We start from the raw sequence: 13,419 nt of genomic DNA on the forward strand, positions 1-13,419 counted from the left end.
GAAAGGAGAGATGACAAGGGATATCAGCAATTACTGACTGATGACACGAAGTTTGCAAATGCTGTAATTGTGCATGGAAGGCAATACCAAAGGAAGTGAGGAGTTCTAGTTTCAAGAGCCTGTGGAAGAGAAAGTTAGACCACTAATAGTGCAGTGTCTTGATTTCCACACAATAGTCCTGCCAATATTGCAGCACTCCATGACCAAGGTGATGCTTTTTAATGTCCATTGAAACCAAGCACATCAACTTTTTGACAGCAAAGAAAAATGTCAATTACCTGAAAAGTTATAATTAGCAATGGTGATTCTCTGAGACTAGCAGTAAATCAATGCTTTTTATATATCGCAGTTTCAAAATAATCTTTCTATCCCTGCCCAACCATCAACCACCCTCCACCCACCCCACTTTCCATTCTGATGCTGGTGAATTAGATTTCCTTAGATTCAGTTGCAATATCATACAGATTTTAAATACACAGACTTAAGATTTTTATTATTGAATGTTCCTAGAACTGTCTCTGTTTCAGGTTTAGTGAAAGCACCTGAATTTTCTGTGATAGTTTTAAAAAAAACTGCATCTGTTAGCATTGACTTCCATTTAAATCAGCTTGCAAGTGATGCTCATGCAGCCAGAGTGCTTTGAAATGTGCTTTTATGGGATTCTAAATGGTCAGGTGAAGATCTCTTGAGAATTGCAGCCAGTTTGTCTTTTTTTTCAGTCAAAAGGTCCACTTTTGTGTAAACATCATGGCCACCATCACCTCTTATCATGATTTTCTTTACCATCAGTGTTTGTAGGGGTTTGGTGACTGTCTTTAGGCATCTCGATGCAAGCAACCAATTCATCCCTCTTGTTCATGGCAACTCGCAGCTGCTCCTTGATCATCTGTATCCTTTGCTCCAGTTCTTTTATTTCATTCTCATGTGCATTCCTCTCACCCTGCTGACTGTGCCTGATTCCTCCGTTCTCACAGATCGCAACAGGTGATTCCTTTTCCGATTTGACCACGTAACAATCACGTGCACAGCTTTGCAACTCCTCCTGGGTCCTCTTGTTGCCTTTGACCACTGCCCGTCTTGCATTGTTCCACCTGGCCTGGGAAGTCACTCGTACCGTGGTGGGCGGCACCTTCTGGATCTTCTGCAAGTTGCATCTGTGAAACACAAAGCTATTACTACACCTTTCCCATATATCTCACAGCCTTTGCTAAAGGGTTGCTCATATCTTTAATTATACAGAACCCCCAAGATCATTTACATTTTTTTTTCCTTTTTGGCAATGGTGCCTTGGCCTTTATCCTACCCAGTTAACATCTTGAGAAAAAAGTCAACAGGATACTTCCCGATAGCCAAAGATTGTCAAGCAAAACTCCATCATCACATCGCCACATTCAACCCTGGAATCTGCCCTCCAGAGACAACATTGCATTCTACCCTATACCCAATGATGTCCTGCGGAGTATTTGATCTAGCCCTATTTCTTCCAATTTCTTGTTGCTCCTCAGATGTTAACCCAAATTTCTTTTTGAAGGCGTGAGCTGTCACAGTTTCAGTCGCTGGGAGTCTGGTTTACACTCATTAATCTAGCCCTATCTCCTCTAGTACAAAGCCCTAATTCAATTACATCTGGAGTACAGTGTACAGTGCTGGGCACCACATCTTAGAAAGGACATATTGGTCTTGAAAGGAATGCAGAACAAGATTCACCAGAACTCCCATGGCAGATGGTGGAATTTGAATTCAATAAAAATCTGGAATTAGAAGTCTAATGATGACCATGGAATCATTGTTGATTGTTGCAAAACCCATCTGGTTCACTAATGAAGGAAATATGACATGTGACCCCAGACACACAGCAATGTGGTTTGTGGACTAGCAAGCCACTCAGTTGTAACAACCTCTACAATAAAAGGAATGAAGCCGGACGGATGACCCGGCACTGGAAATGACAATGGCAATCTCAGCTCTGTCGAGCCTGCAAGGTCCTCCTTACTACCATCTGGGGACTAGTCAAGCATCCTCATGGAATCATACCTTACAGATAATGTCACAGACATCAACATCCCTGGCTATGTCCTGTCCCACTGGCAGAACAAGCCCAGCAGAGGTGGCGGCACAGTGGTATACAGTCGGGAGGGAGTTGCCCTGGGAGTCCTCAACATCAACTCCGGACCCCATGAAATCTCGTGGCATCAGGTCAAACATGGGCAAGGAAACGTCCTGCTGATTACCACACACAGCTCTCCCTCAGCTGATGAATCAGAGCTCCTCCATGTTGATCACCACTTGGAGGAAGCACTGAGGGAGGCAAAGGTGCAGACTGTACTCTGTCCATCAATGTCCGTCACCAAGGGTGGTTCGGTAGCACCATTGCTGACTGAGCTGGCCAAGCTGCTAGACTGGGTCTGTGGCAGGTGGTGAAGGAACCAACAAGAGGGAAATACATATTTGACCTCATCCTCACCAACCTGCCTGCCGCAGATGCATCTGTCCATGACAGTATCGGTAGGAGTGACCACCGCACAGTCATTGTGGAGACGAAGTCCCGCCTTCACATTGAGTATACTCTCCAACGTGTTGTGTGGCTCTACCACCATGTTAAATGTGATAGATTTTGAACAGATTTTGCAGCTGGGCAAGACTGGGCATCCATGAGGCGCTGTAGGCCATTGGCAGCAACATTGTACTCGAACACAATCTGTAACCTCATGGCTCGGCATATCCTCCACTCTACCATTACCATCAAGCTAGGGGATCAACCCTGGTTCAATGAAGAGTGCATGCCAGGAACAGCACCAGGCATACCTAAAAAGGTGTCAACCTGGTGAAGCTATAACACAGAGCTACTTGCATGCCAAACAGCATAAGCAGCAAGTAATAGACAGGGCTAAGTGATCCCACAACCAATGGGTCAGATCTAAGCTCTGCAGTCCTGCCACATCCAGTCATGAATGATGGTGGACAATTAAACAACTCACTAGAGGAGGAGGCTCCACAAATAGCCCCATCCTCAATGATGGAGGAGCCCAGCATTTCAGTGCAAAAGATAAGGCTGAAGCATTCGCAACAATCTTCAGCCAGAAGTGCCGAGTGGGTGATCCACCTTGGCCTCCTCCGGAGGTCCCCAGCATCACAGATGCCAGTCTTCAGCCAATTCGACTCACTCCACGTGATATCAAGAAATGGCTGAAGGCACTGGATACTGCAAAGACTATGGGCCCTGACAACATTCCGGTAATAATACTGAAGACTTGTGCTCCAGAACTTGCCATACCCCTAGCCAAGCTGTTCCAGTTCAGCTACAACACTGGAATCTACCTGGCTATGTGGAAAATTGCCTAGGTATGTCCTGTACACAAAAAGCAGGGCAAATCCAACCGGGCCAATTACCGCCTCATCAGTCTACTCTCGTTCACCGGAAAAGTAATGGAATGGGTCACCAACAGTGTTATCAAGTGGCACTTGCTTAGCAATAACCTGTTCACTAATGCCCAGTTTGGGTTCCGCTAGGGCCACTCAGCTCCTGACTTCATTACAGCCTTGGTTCAAACATGGACAAAACAACTTAACTCCTGAGGTGAGGTGAGAGTAACTGCCCTTGACATCAAGGCCAAATCTGACTGAATAGGTCATCAAGGAGCCCTAGAAAAACTGGAGTCAATGGGAATCGGGGGGAAATGCTCTGCACAAGCACAAAGGAAGATGGTTGTGATTGTTGGAGGTCAATCATCTCAGGTCCAGGGCATCACCGCAGGAGTTCCTCAGGGTAATGTCCTCGGCCCAACCATCTTCAGCTGCTTCATCAATGACATTCCTTCTATCATAAGGTCAGAAGTGGGATGTTTGCTGATGATTGCACAATGTTCAGCACCATTCATGACTCCTCAGGCATTGAAGCAGTCCATGCCCAAATGCAGCAAGACCTGGACATTATCCAGGCTTGGGCTGACAAGTGGCAAGTAATATTTGCACCACACAAGTGTCAGGCAAAGATCATCTCCAACAAAGGGAATCCAACCATCGCCCCTTGATGTTCAATGGCATCACCATCACTGAATCCCCCACTATCAACATCCTGCGGGTTATCATTGACCAGAAACTAAACTGGACTAGCCATATAAATACTGTGTCTACAAGAGCAGGTCCGAGGCTAGGAATCCTGCGGTGGGTAACTCACCTCCTGACTCCCCAAAGCCTGCCCACCATCTACAAGGCACAGGTCAGAAGTGTGATGGAATACTCCCCACTTGCCTGGATGAGTGCAGCTCCCACAACACTCAAGAAGCTTGACACCATCCAGGATGAAGCAGCTCGTTTGATTGGCACCACCTCCACAAACATTCACTCTCTCCACCACTGATGCACAGTAGCAGCAGTATGGATCATCTACAAGATGCACTGCAGGAATTCACCAAGGCTCCTGAAACAGCACCTTCCAAGCCCATGATTACTACCATCTAGAAGGACAAGGGCAGCAGATAGATGGGAACATCACCACCTGGAAGTTCTCCTCCAAGTCACTCACCATCCTGACTTGGAAATATAATCGCCGTTCGTTCACTGTCGCCGGGTCTAAATCCTGGAACTCCCTTCCTAATAATACTGTGGGTGTACCCACACCACATGGACTGCAGCGATTCAAGAAGGCAGCTCACCATCACCTTCTCAAGGGCAACTAGAGATGGGCAATAAACACTAGCCTAGCCAGTGAAGCCCACATCCCATGAATGAATTTTAAAAAAGACATTACATAAACTAGACTTGTATTCTGTGGAATATAGAAGGTTAAAGGATGATTTGGTTGAAGTTTTAGGACTTTGAAAAGAATTCACAGGGTAGATAAAGAGGACCATTTTCCACTGGTGGGATAGTCTATGACAAGAGAATCAGACAAGTAAAATCAGAGTCAGACCATTCAGGAGAGAAGTTAGGAAACATGTTGTCGCCCAAAAAGCAGCCGGTGCTAACTCAATTAATAATTTTAAAGCTAAGACCAATAGATTTTTGTTAATCAAGTGTATTGAGGGTTATGAAGAAAAGGCAGGTGGTTGGAGCTAGGATACGTCCTTTAAAAAGTACCTGGATGAGCACTTGGCATGTCATAACATTCAAGGCAATGGGCCAAGTGCTGGTAAATGGGATTAGGTAGGTGGGTCAGGTGTTTCTCACGTGTCGGTGCAGACTCGATGGGCCAAAGGGCCTCTTCTGCACTGTGATTCTGTGATTCTGTGATACAGATCAGTCAAGATCACAATGAATGGTGCAACAGACTCAAGGGGCTGAATGGCCTAATCCTGTTCCTTTTGTCCTCATCCGTGCAAATCACTGGCATTGACATCACCTCCACCTCTCCAAGATCTGGATCATGTTCCCCTTTAGTCTTTTCTTCAATAAAAACAATTCCAGTTCTCTGAGTATCTCTGCCTAACAGTGTCCTGAACCTAGGAGCTTTCATTCTTGAAACCTATCTGTAAGAAATGTCAAATAAGGGAATGGGGGTGGAAAGACTTGATTTCAATTTATTATCTATATTAACTGTGTATTTCAAATTATTCTCGGAGTAATGCTGACTTTAAGACAGAGCTTTATTTAATCATTTATATGTTAATACTGAAGCCCTACCTTTTATCTGTCTTCACCTTTTGAATTTTCTGCTCTTCAAAGCTCATATTTAAAACACGATGGATTTTCTACAAAAAGAAATGATGATCTCCTATCAAAGAAGTCAATAGCATTTACTGCACTTGTGGAGTTATTTTGCCACACAGATGAAGGATCAACAATCAGATCACAAACCATGTGAAAAAAGTAGCAGCAATCTGAAAAATCCTTTAATGTCTTTTCAAATTTTGTTCCCTCCTCTGGTTGAGGTACACCTGCCTGAGAGGGGGTAGGAAGGGTGAAGGGGAGGATGGGGAGATGACAGCGGAGCCTATCCAAACTCTACTCAATGATCACACATGTGCATTTATTGGCCGACACTGATTGGAAGCAGGAGGCGGCTTTCTCTTCCCCTCCCTGGCCCAGGGATGCTGGGATTAATACCGCAACCCTAGCTAGAATCAGTTAGTTCAGCATACATTGTGGACCCACAAGGACTGGAGCCATTCATGGTCTGTAGCCCAAGGTATATAATGAGACATGGGTAGGTGAGCAAACGGCTCCCAAAAGCTTCCTTTTATGCTGCCTCTTTCCAGCATGCATAGAACAATATAGGATGATCATTACTCAGAGCCTTCTGATTATAATCACAATTCAATGACATGGGGATTCGCACACCAGCTGTTCGTGCTTCAATATTGTCCTTACTGCATTGACTCTAATTTGTTCATTACTTTTCTCACCTTGGGCTGTGTAAACTGCATATCAATTGGGTGTTTAACTTATTAAAATGGTCTAATAGGGATTTCACCTACACACATATATATATTATATATAGGAGGCTTGAACAAGGGGTTTAATTTGAGGAGTGTTTCTGCGTGTTTCTGTAAATTGAAGCCTGTAAGTGAATAAGATCCAGTGTTTGATCATTCACTATCTGATTATCTGAGCTGTAATAGTCAAAGTGCTTGCCTGAAAAGTCTTACCTGGCTTGTGTGGAGCCAGTACTTAAATCTTTTCCGTTTCCTAATCCTTGGCAGGATCAGCCTGTAGACAATCTGCTCCCCAACAGTCGTCAGTAAAGATCCAGCAAAGCCCAGGCACAGTAAAACAAACAGCCCTGAGAAATGTTTGATGCCCATTTGTAATGTCTGCAAAAAGCATATTTCAAATTTTAGTCCCAGAAAAAAGAGCTAGGGAGGGGTCTGCATGAGACTGTGTGTTGGACACTGGAGCAGACACCGACTTGCTCTGGCCTGAGATGAAATACACAAGCACAACAAGAGGATATTCATTGGTAGATTCACAATTCTTGCGCCCCAAGAGGTAAAGTAGCTGATGAGAGTCTTCAGCACACCAGGAATGTGACTTTCCTGATTTAATTGCAAATCAGCAGCTGACACATTCATCTAAATATTCACTGCAGAGGTGACTGAGAGGTAATCTTAATGAGGCATATGAGACACAAAAGACAATGAAAAAGGTAGATCCTGAAAATTACTTCAAACCAAATGGTGACAGCAGGACAAAGGGACAATAAGTTCAAACTAATCACAGTCAAAATGTAGGATTGATGTCAGGAAGTTTTGCCCCACTGGGGTGAACAAAACATGGAAGGGACTTCAGATAGAGAAGGTGAATCATTTAAGAAACGAACTGGATACAGGGTACCGCAATAGGGAAAATGTTGAATCTAATGGTGCCTATTGATGCAAAATTCTCTCTGAATACATTCACAATAAGACCTCATCTCGTGAATAATTCTGAACCAAATGATAGAAGAGAAGGCTGGAAATAAATGGTTTCTCACCTCTGTCACTTCAAAAGTCCGTTTCCCACATGGGACCACCTTGTACCACTTATCATGCAGCATATCCATGAATCCATCAGATTTGTAGCGACTGATCAATTCGGAAATGTTAGAATTTAGCCCCAAGTTCTGGGGCAAACCAATTCCATACCCTGCAAAAATATAAAACCTTTTAGCCTAAATCCTCAACCACAGCAAAAAGCCTTCAAGAAGCTAATAGAACAAGCAGACGCTTCTCAGAAACCTGAATCCCTATTCCAGATTTCAAACCATCAATTTATGAACTCAGGAGCTGGTACAGTGATGGATGGCACTTGCATATCAGGTCTCAGAACACAGGCTGGTAATCTGTGATGTTTTAAACAGTAGTAATGATGAAGAACCAGTCAATCTGTTTAACTGTTTAATTAGCTCGTGGTTGAGGGAGGAATGATGGCCTGGACACTGGAAGAACTTACTATAATAAAAACAGAAAGTGCTGGAAAAACTCAACCAGTCTGGCAGCATCTGTAGAGAGAGAGAAATAGAGTTAACATTTTGAGTCTAATATGTCTCTTCATATTGGACCCGAAATGTTAACTCTGTTTCTTTCTCCATGGATGCTGCCAGGCTGGCTGAGTTTTTCCAGCACTTTCCATTTTTATTTCAGATTTCCAGTATCTGTAGTATCTTTTTTTATGTTAAGAAAGAAGTTGCTGCTCTTCAAGTAGTGCCATCGGGTTCTTAACATTCACCTGAGCAGGCAGATTTGACTTCAGTATAAGTCTCATCCAAAAAGGTGGACCTCTGACAATGCTGCACTCCTTCAGTACTATATTGAAGTGTCAGCATAGATTGTGTGCTGAAATTCTGGAAAGTGGCTTGAGCATACAATTCAATTTTTCTAGTTATTGACTGCCTTGCATGCATCCCAGAACTGTTGCTTCTTACCTTCAATGGCAAATGGCTTCCCCACAGTTATCAGCTTGCACTCAGCATCAATGGACACCTCGTAATCCAGCAGAGCTTTGTCCATGATAAAAGCATCCAGTTTTGAAGGATCGCTCCTGCAATTCAAGCAACCATTATTAAAAGTGAGATCTCTGTCTTGATACAATTGTGAGCTTTACAGAACAGAAGGATGCTAGGTTCTATCCCCATACTTTACAGAGTTAAAGCTGCTGCAGCAGTTAAGTCTCTACAATTTTCAGCGTGACTCAGCTGCTAGCCCTCTCACCTTTGGGTTCAAGCCCAATTTGGATTTGAACACACAATCTAAATTACGATTTCAGTGCAGGATTGAAGGAGTGTTACATTGTTACAGGTGTCATCCTTTGGATAAGTCATTAAACCAAGGTCCTCTCTTACACAAACCTCTTTATTTAGGAAAAGAATGCTTAATATAAACAGTAATAAAACTTTTAAATGTGTTTTCTTTTTTCTTCAAATAAGTTTGTAAAACAATGGAGCAGCTAGAAGCTACAGAGAAATCTTTAGCTGTTCAGTTGACTGAATGGTATTGATACATCCCAGGAAATTGGGTACAGTGCACATGCTCAAAGTCCACAGCTCAGGGCAAAAATAACAAGTCCAAGGCTGGCATTTGTGGAACAATTAAAGACTTTAATTCAGTGGATAAATTTAATCACATTGTGAAATACAAACTTCTTTGGAATTTTAAAATTTTGTTTAAGACTTTATTTTGGACCATAGAAATATCAGTTACTGTGATGAAAGAAAATGGCAGACTTTTCAGACGTTTTGGGAAAAAAAATTATGGCTCATATTTTGCGATCAGTGGCAAAGGAACAGCACTCGCTCTTCACTTAGATGACAGCTGCCCAAAGGGGTTTGAGACTTTCTGTCATCGGACGCTTGATCCAACACAGCACCATCTACAGGGAATCTGTGGCATCTGTAAGTGTGGCAATCAACAGTGTGCTTCTTCAGCTGTGGCTCAGTTCATAGCACCCTTGCCTTTGAATCAGAGGGTTGTGGGTTCATGTCCCACTCCTGGAAACCAAGAACTGTGATTGTACTCGAAAGAGTTGCAATCTGTGACTGTTGATAACTCGAAAGAGTTTCAACCAGTCTAAACCAGGAAGTACAATTTAGATTTAAATCATCTACAGAAAGCTAAGTAAAGATTGGGAAAGAAAGAAGAGATTAAGAGAGAACAATAAATCAGGCAGAAAAAAGTGAAAAATGCTATTTTTCATACCTCCAACACTACTTAAATTCTCAAGGAATGAAACTTCAGACTAGTAAAATATAACTTTCAGAGCCAGAGAGGTTGTTTACAATAATTATGACATAACACACGGCTAAAATTTCACTGACACCCAAAAGGACCAGCCTTAAAGTTTTTCTGTCATGTTTTGTGGTAACTGATGGGTAAGTACAGCAACTGCATGCATTGATTGCACGCCAAGCCTATTGGTGCAGTACCATTAGTATCACATTCTGTGGAGGAGCAAGGTAGTTCATACCAGACTTTTATATTTAACAGCACATGTGCATACTCCAGAAGTTGCTGTAGAATTTACACCAAAAATTTACACCAGTGCTATTAGCTTCACCATTATTCTCATTGTAAAATGCAGGCCAATGAAACACCGAATGACAGTGCAACATTGGCACTTCTATTAGGGAGACATGTTATAAGGAAATGTTATAAATAAACGTAACATGTAAATATGAGCATTTTATATTGTATCACACTCATACAGCATAGGCTCTGATTTATGGAGAATGGGCACTTTAAAAGCCAATTGGAGTTGAGAGGTCAGGTAATTTTTCTTCCCTGTTAACATACATGGAACTACACAAAGCCCTAGAGTTAACCTTCATGTCTAGATAAGACATTAAAATGCAAATGAACTTTCAGGACATCTCATTTGAAAGGCATTGAAATGCAACAGATCTTTCCTGTGGCTGCCTTATCCAAATAATTAAAGAAGCTGATTAATAATAGATTTGCAGTCTTTTTGGTTTCAGAGTGGAATTCCAAAGAATGAATGTGAAAAAAGCATTCTATCATAATGAATGGGGTGAAACTTGAACCCCATGGCTTAACAATGGCCAAATTATCAAAGACCATTTGTGAGGACAATGAAAGACAAAGACTATGGTCATTTGACAGAAACCAGGTTCCTAATAAGGGACATTTAATAAGGCACATAAAGCAGCAAGAGGAAGGAAAAGAAATCCAGACCAGCAAAGGAACAGGACCCTGCCTAATATCCCTCAGATGGCAGAGAATTCAGGCTAGCTTTTACCTATCTATTTGAAGGACCAAATGAGATTTACGTCACTGGGGTTCGACTGGATCTCAACTAGGTGGAAGCAAGAGAAACCTGCTACTGCAAGCAGTGAACTGTTGCAAATCTATGTTCATCAACCTCCAGACTCTATTTCTTTAGCAGACCAAAAAGATATCACAGGCCTGCAAAGTTTCAAGACTTCCTTTTGGGAGAAGCAAGTATGACAGTGAATTTTTGGACTTTTAAGACCTAATTGCATGCTACTTCTTTTGTATTCACCATCGTTTCTTGAGTGTGTATGTGTCTGTATGACTGTATGAATGGGTGCGTTTGCGAATACATTTTAGGTGTTGAGTAATAAACGTTTATTCATTTTTAAAATTTACGAGAAAACCTGTCCATAAGACCATAAGACATAGGAGCAGAAATTAGGCTATTCGGCCCATCGAGTCTGTTCCGTCATTCAATCATGGCTGATAAGTTTCTCAACCCCATTCTCCCACCTTCGCCCCGTAACCTTTGATCCCCTTACCAATCAAGAACCTATCTATCTCGATCTTAAACACACTCAATGACCTGGCCTCCACAGCCTTCTGTGGCAATGAATTCCATAGATTCACCACTCTCTGGCTAAAGAAGTTTCTCCTCATCTCTGTTCTAAAAGGTCTTCCCTTTACTCTGAGGCTGTGCCCTCGGGTCCTAGTCTCTCCTACTAATGGAAACATCTTCCCCATGTCCACTCTATCCAGGCCTTTCAGTAAGTTTCAACCAAATCCCCCCCTCATCCTTCTAAACTCCATCGAGTATAGACCCAGAGTCCTCAAACGTTCCTCATATGTTAAGCCTTTCATTTCTGGGATCGTTCTCGTGAACCTCCTCTGGACCCTCTCCAGGGCTAGAACATCCTTCCTGAGGTACGGGGCCCAAAATTGCTCACAATATTCTAAATGTGGTCTGACCAGAGCCCAAGCCTCAGCAGCACATCCCTGCTTTTATATTCAAGTCCTCTTGAAATAAATGCCAACATTGCATTTGCCTTCCTAACTACCAACTCAACCTGCAAGTTAACCTTAAGAGGTTCCTGGACTAGGACTCCCAAGTCCCTTTGCACTCCAGATTTCTGAATTCTCTCCCCATTTAGAAAATAGTCTATGCCTCTATTCTTCCTACCAAAGTGCATGACCTCACACTTCCCCACGTTGTATTCCATCTGCCACTTCTTTGCCCATTCTGCTAACCTGTCCAAATCCTTCTGCAGCCTCCCTGCCTCCTCAATACTACCTGTCCCTCCACCTATCTTTGTATCATCTGCAAACTTAGCCAGAATGCCCTCAGTTCCTTCATCTAGATCATTAATGTATAAAGTGAAAAGTTGTGGTCCCAACACTGACCCCAGCGGAACTCCACTAGTCACCAGCCGCCATCCTGAGAAGGACCCCCTTATTCCCACTCTCTGCCTCCTGCCAGACAGCCAATCTTCTATCCATGCTAGTACCTTGCCTCTAACACCATGGGCTCTTATCTTACTGAGCAGCCTCCTGTGCGGCACCTTGTCAAAGTCCAAGTAGATAACATCCATTGGCTCGCCTTTGTCTAACCTACTCGTTATCTCCTCAAAGAATTCTAACAGATTTGTCAGGCATAACCTCCCCTTGATGAAACCATGCTGACTTTGCCCTATTTTACCATGCACTTCCAAGTATTCTGAAATCTCATCCTTAATAATGGACTCTAAAATCTTACCAACGACCGAGGTCAGTCTAATCGGCCTGTAATTTCCCGTCTTTTGCCTCACTCCCTTCTTAAACAGGGGGGTTACATTAGCAATTTTCCAGTCCTCTGGGACCCTCCCTGACTCGAGTGATTCCTGAAAGATCACCACTAACGCCTCCACTATCTCTTCAGCTATCTCCTTCAGAACTCTGGGGTGTAATCCACCTGGTCCAGGTGATTTATCCACCTTCAGACCTTTCAGTTTTCCTAGCACCTTCTCCTTGGTAATGGCCACCATACTCACCTCTGCCCCCCGACTCTCTTGAACTTTGGGGATGTTACTCGTGTCTTCCACCGTGAAGACTGACGCAAAGTACCTATTCAGTTCCTCCGCCATTTCTTTGTTCCCCACTACTACTTCTCCAGTGTCATTTTCCAGCGGCCCAATATCCACTTTTGCCTCTCTCTTACCCTTTATATATCTAAAAAAACTCTTGCAATCTTCTTTTATATTACTGGCTAGTTTACCCTCATATTTAATCTTCTCCCTCCTTATTTCTTTTTTAGTTGTCCTCTGTTGGTCTTTGTAGGCTTCCCAATCCTGTCATTTGTCTGTTCTTAAGAGTTACAGCATTCAGGGTTAAACCACATTTTCTTCTTCAGTCAGTCGAGAGGTGGAAAAAGAGGGAGTTATCCTCTCATCTCTTCCCTGTCTATAACAAACAGTCTCTCCTTAGGAAAAATTTGCATGGCAGCTTTAATTGGAATGGAAAGCTTAACTTATGTTAGAAATTTTAATATATCATAGAAGTTGTTCCATTCTGTTGACACCTGTCTCACAATTTCTCTGACTGTAGTTATGTGAAAACAATATATTTGCTCAGCCAAACCGCCTCTCTGGGGACTATCTCCTATCAAAGTATTGTCAATCTACAATTTGTTATCGAGTTCAGTCAGTTGATTGAACAGTCAGGGAACTACCTGTTTTTGCCTATGGATACAAATTCTGTGCCGATATTGGTACAATGTTATCTCATAATTTTATTGTCATGT

At 42.8% G+C, this 13,419-nt stretch overlaps 1 protein-coding gene across 1 annotated transcript in view; it reads right to left on the reverse strand.

Annotated features, from left to right (window-relative positions):
* Positions 1–406: 406 nt before the first annotated feature.
* The window catches only part of grin3bb (glutamate receptor, ionotropic, N-methyl-D-aspartate 3Bb), a 55,193-nt gene continuing 42,180 nt past the window's right edge, over positions 407–13,419 (reverse strand). Inside the window, exons 5-9 of the mRNA XM_078554743.1 lie at positions 8,342–8,457; positions 7,412–7,563; positions 6,588–6,752; positions 5,623–5,690; positions 407–1,154 (exon numbers count right to left, since the gene is read on the reverse strand). Of these exons, the coding sequence (XP_078410869.1) occupies positions 758–1,154; positions 5,623–5,690; positions 6,588–6,752; positions 7,412–7,563; positions 8,342–8,457 (898 nt within the window). The 3' untranslated portion in view covers positions 407–757. The remainder of the gene's footprint in view (positions 1,155–5,622; positions 5,691–6,587; positions 6,753–7,411; positions 7,564–8,341; positions 8,458–13,419) is intronic.

This window comes from Cetorhinus maximus, chromosome 13, assembly GCF_964194155.1.
Source record: "Cetorhinus maximus chromosome 13, sCetMax3.hap1.1, whole genome shotgun sequence".
NCBI classification, from domain to species: Eukaryota; Metazoa; Chordata; class Chondrichthyes; order Lamniformes; family Cetorhinidae; genus Cetorhinus; species Cetorhinus maximus.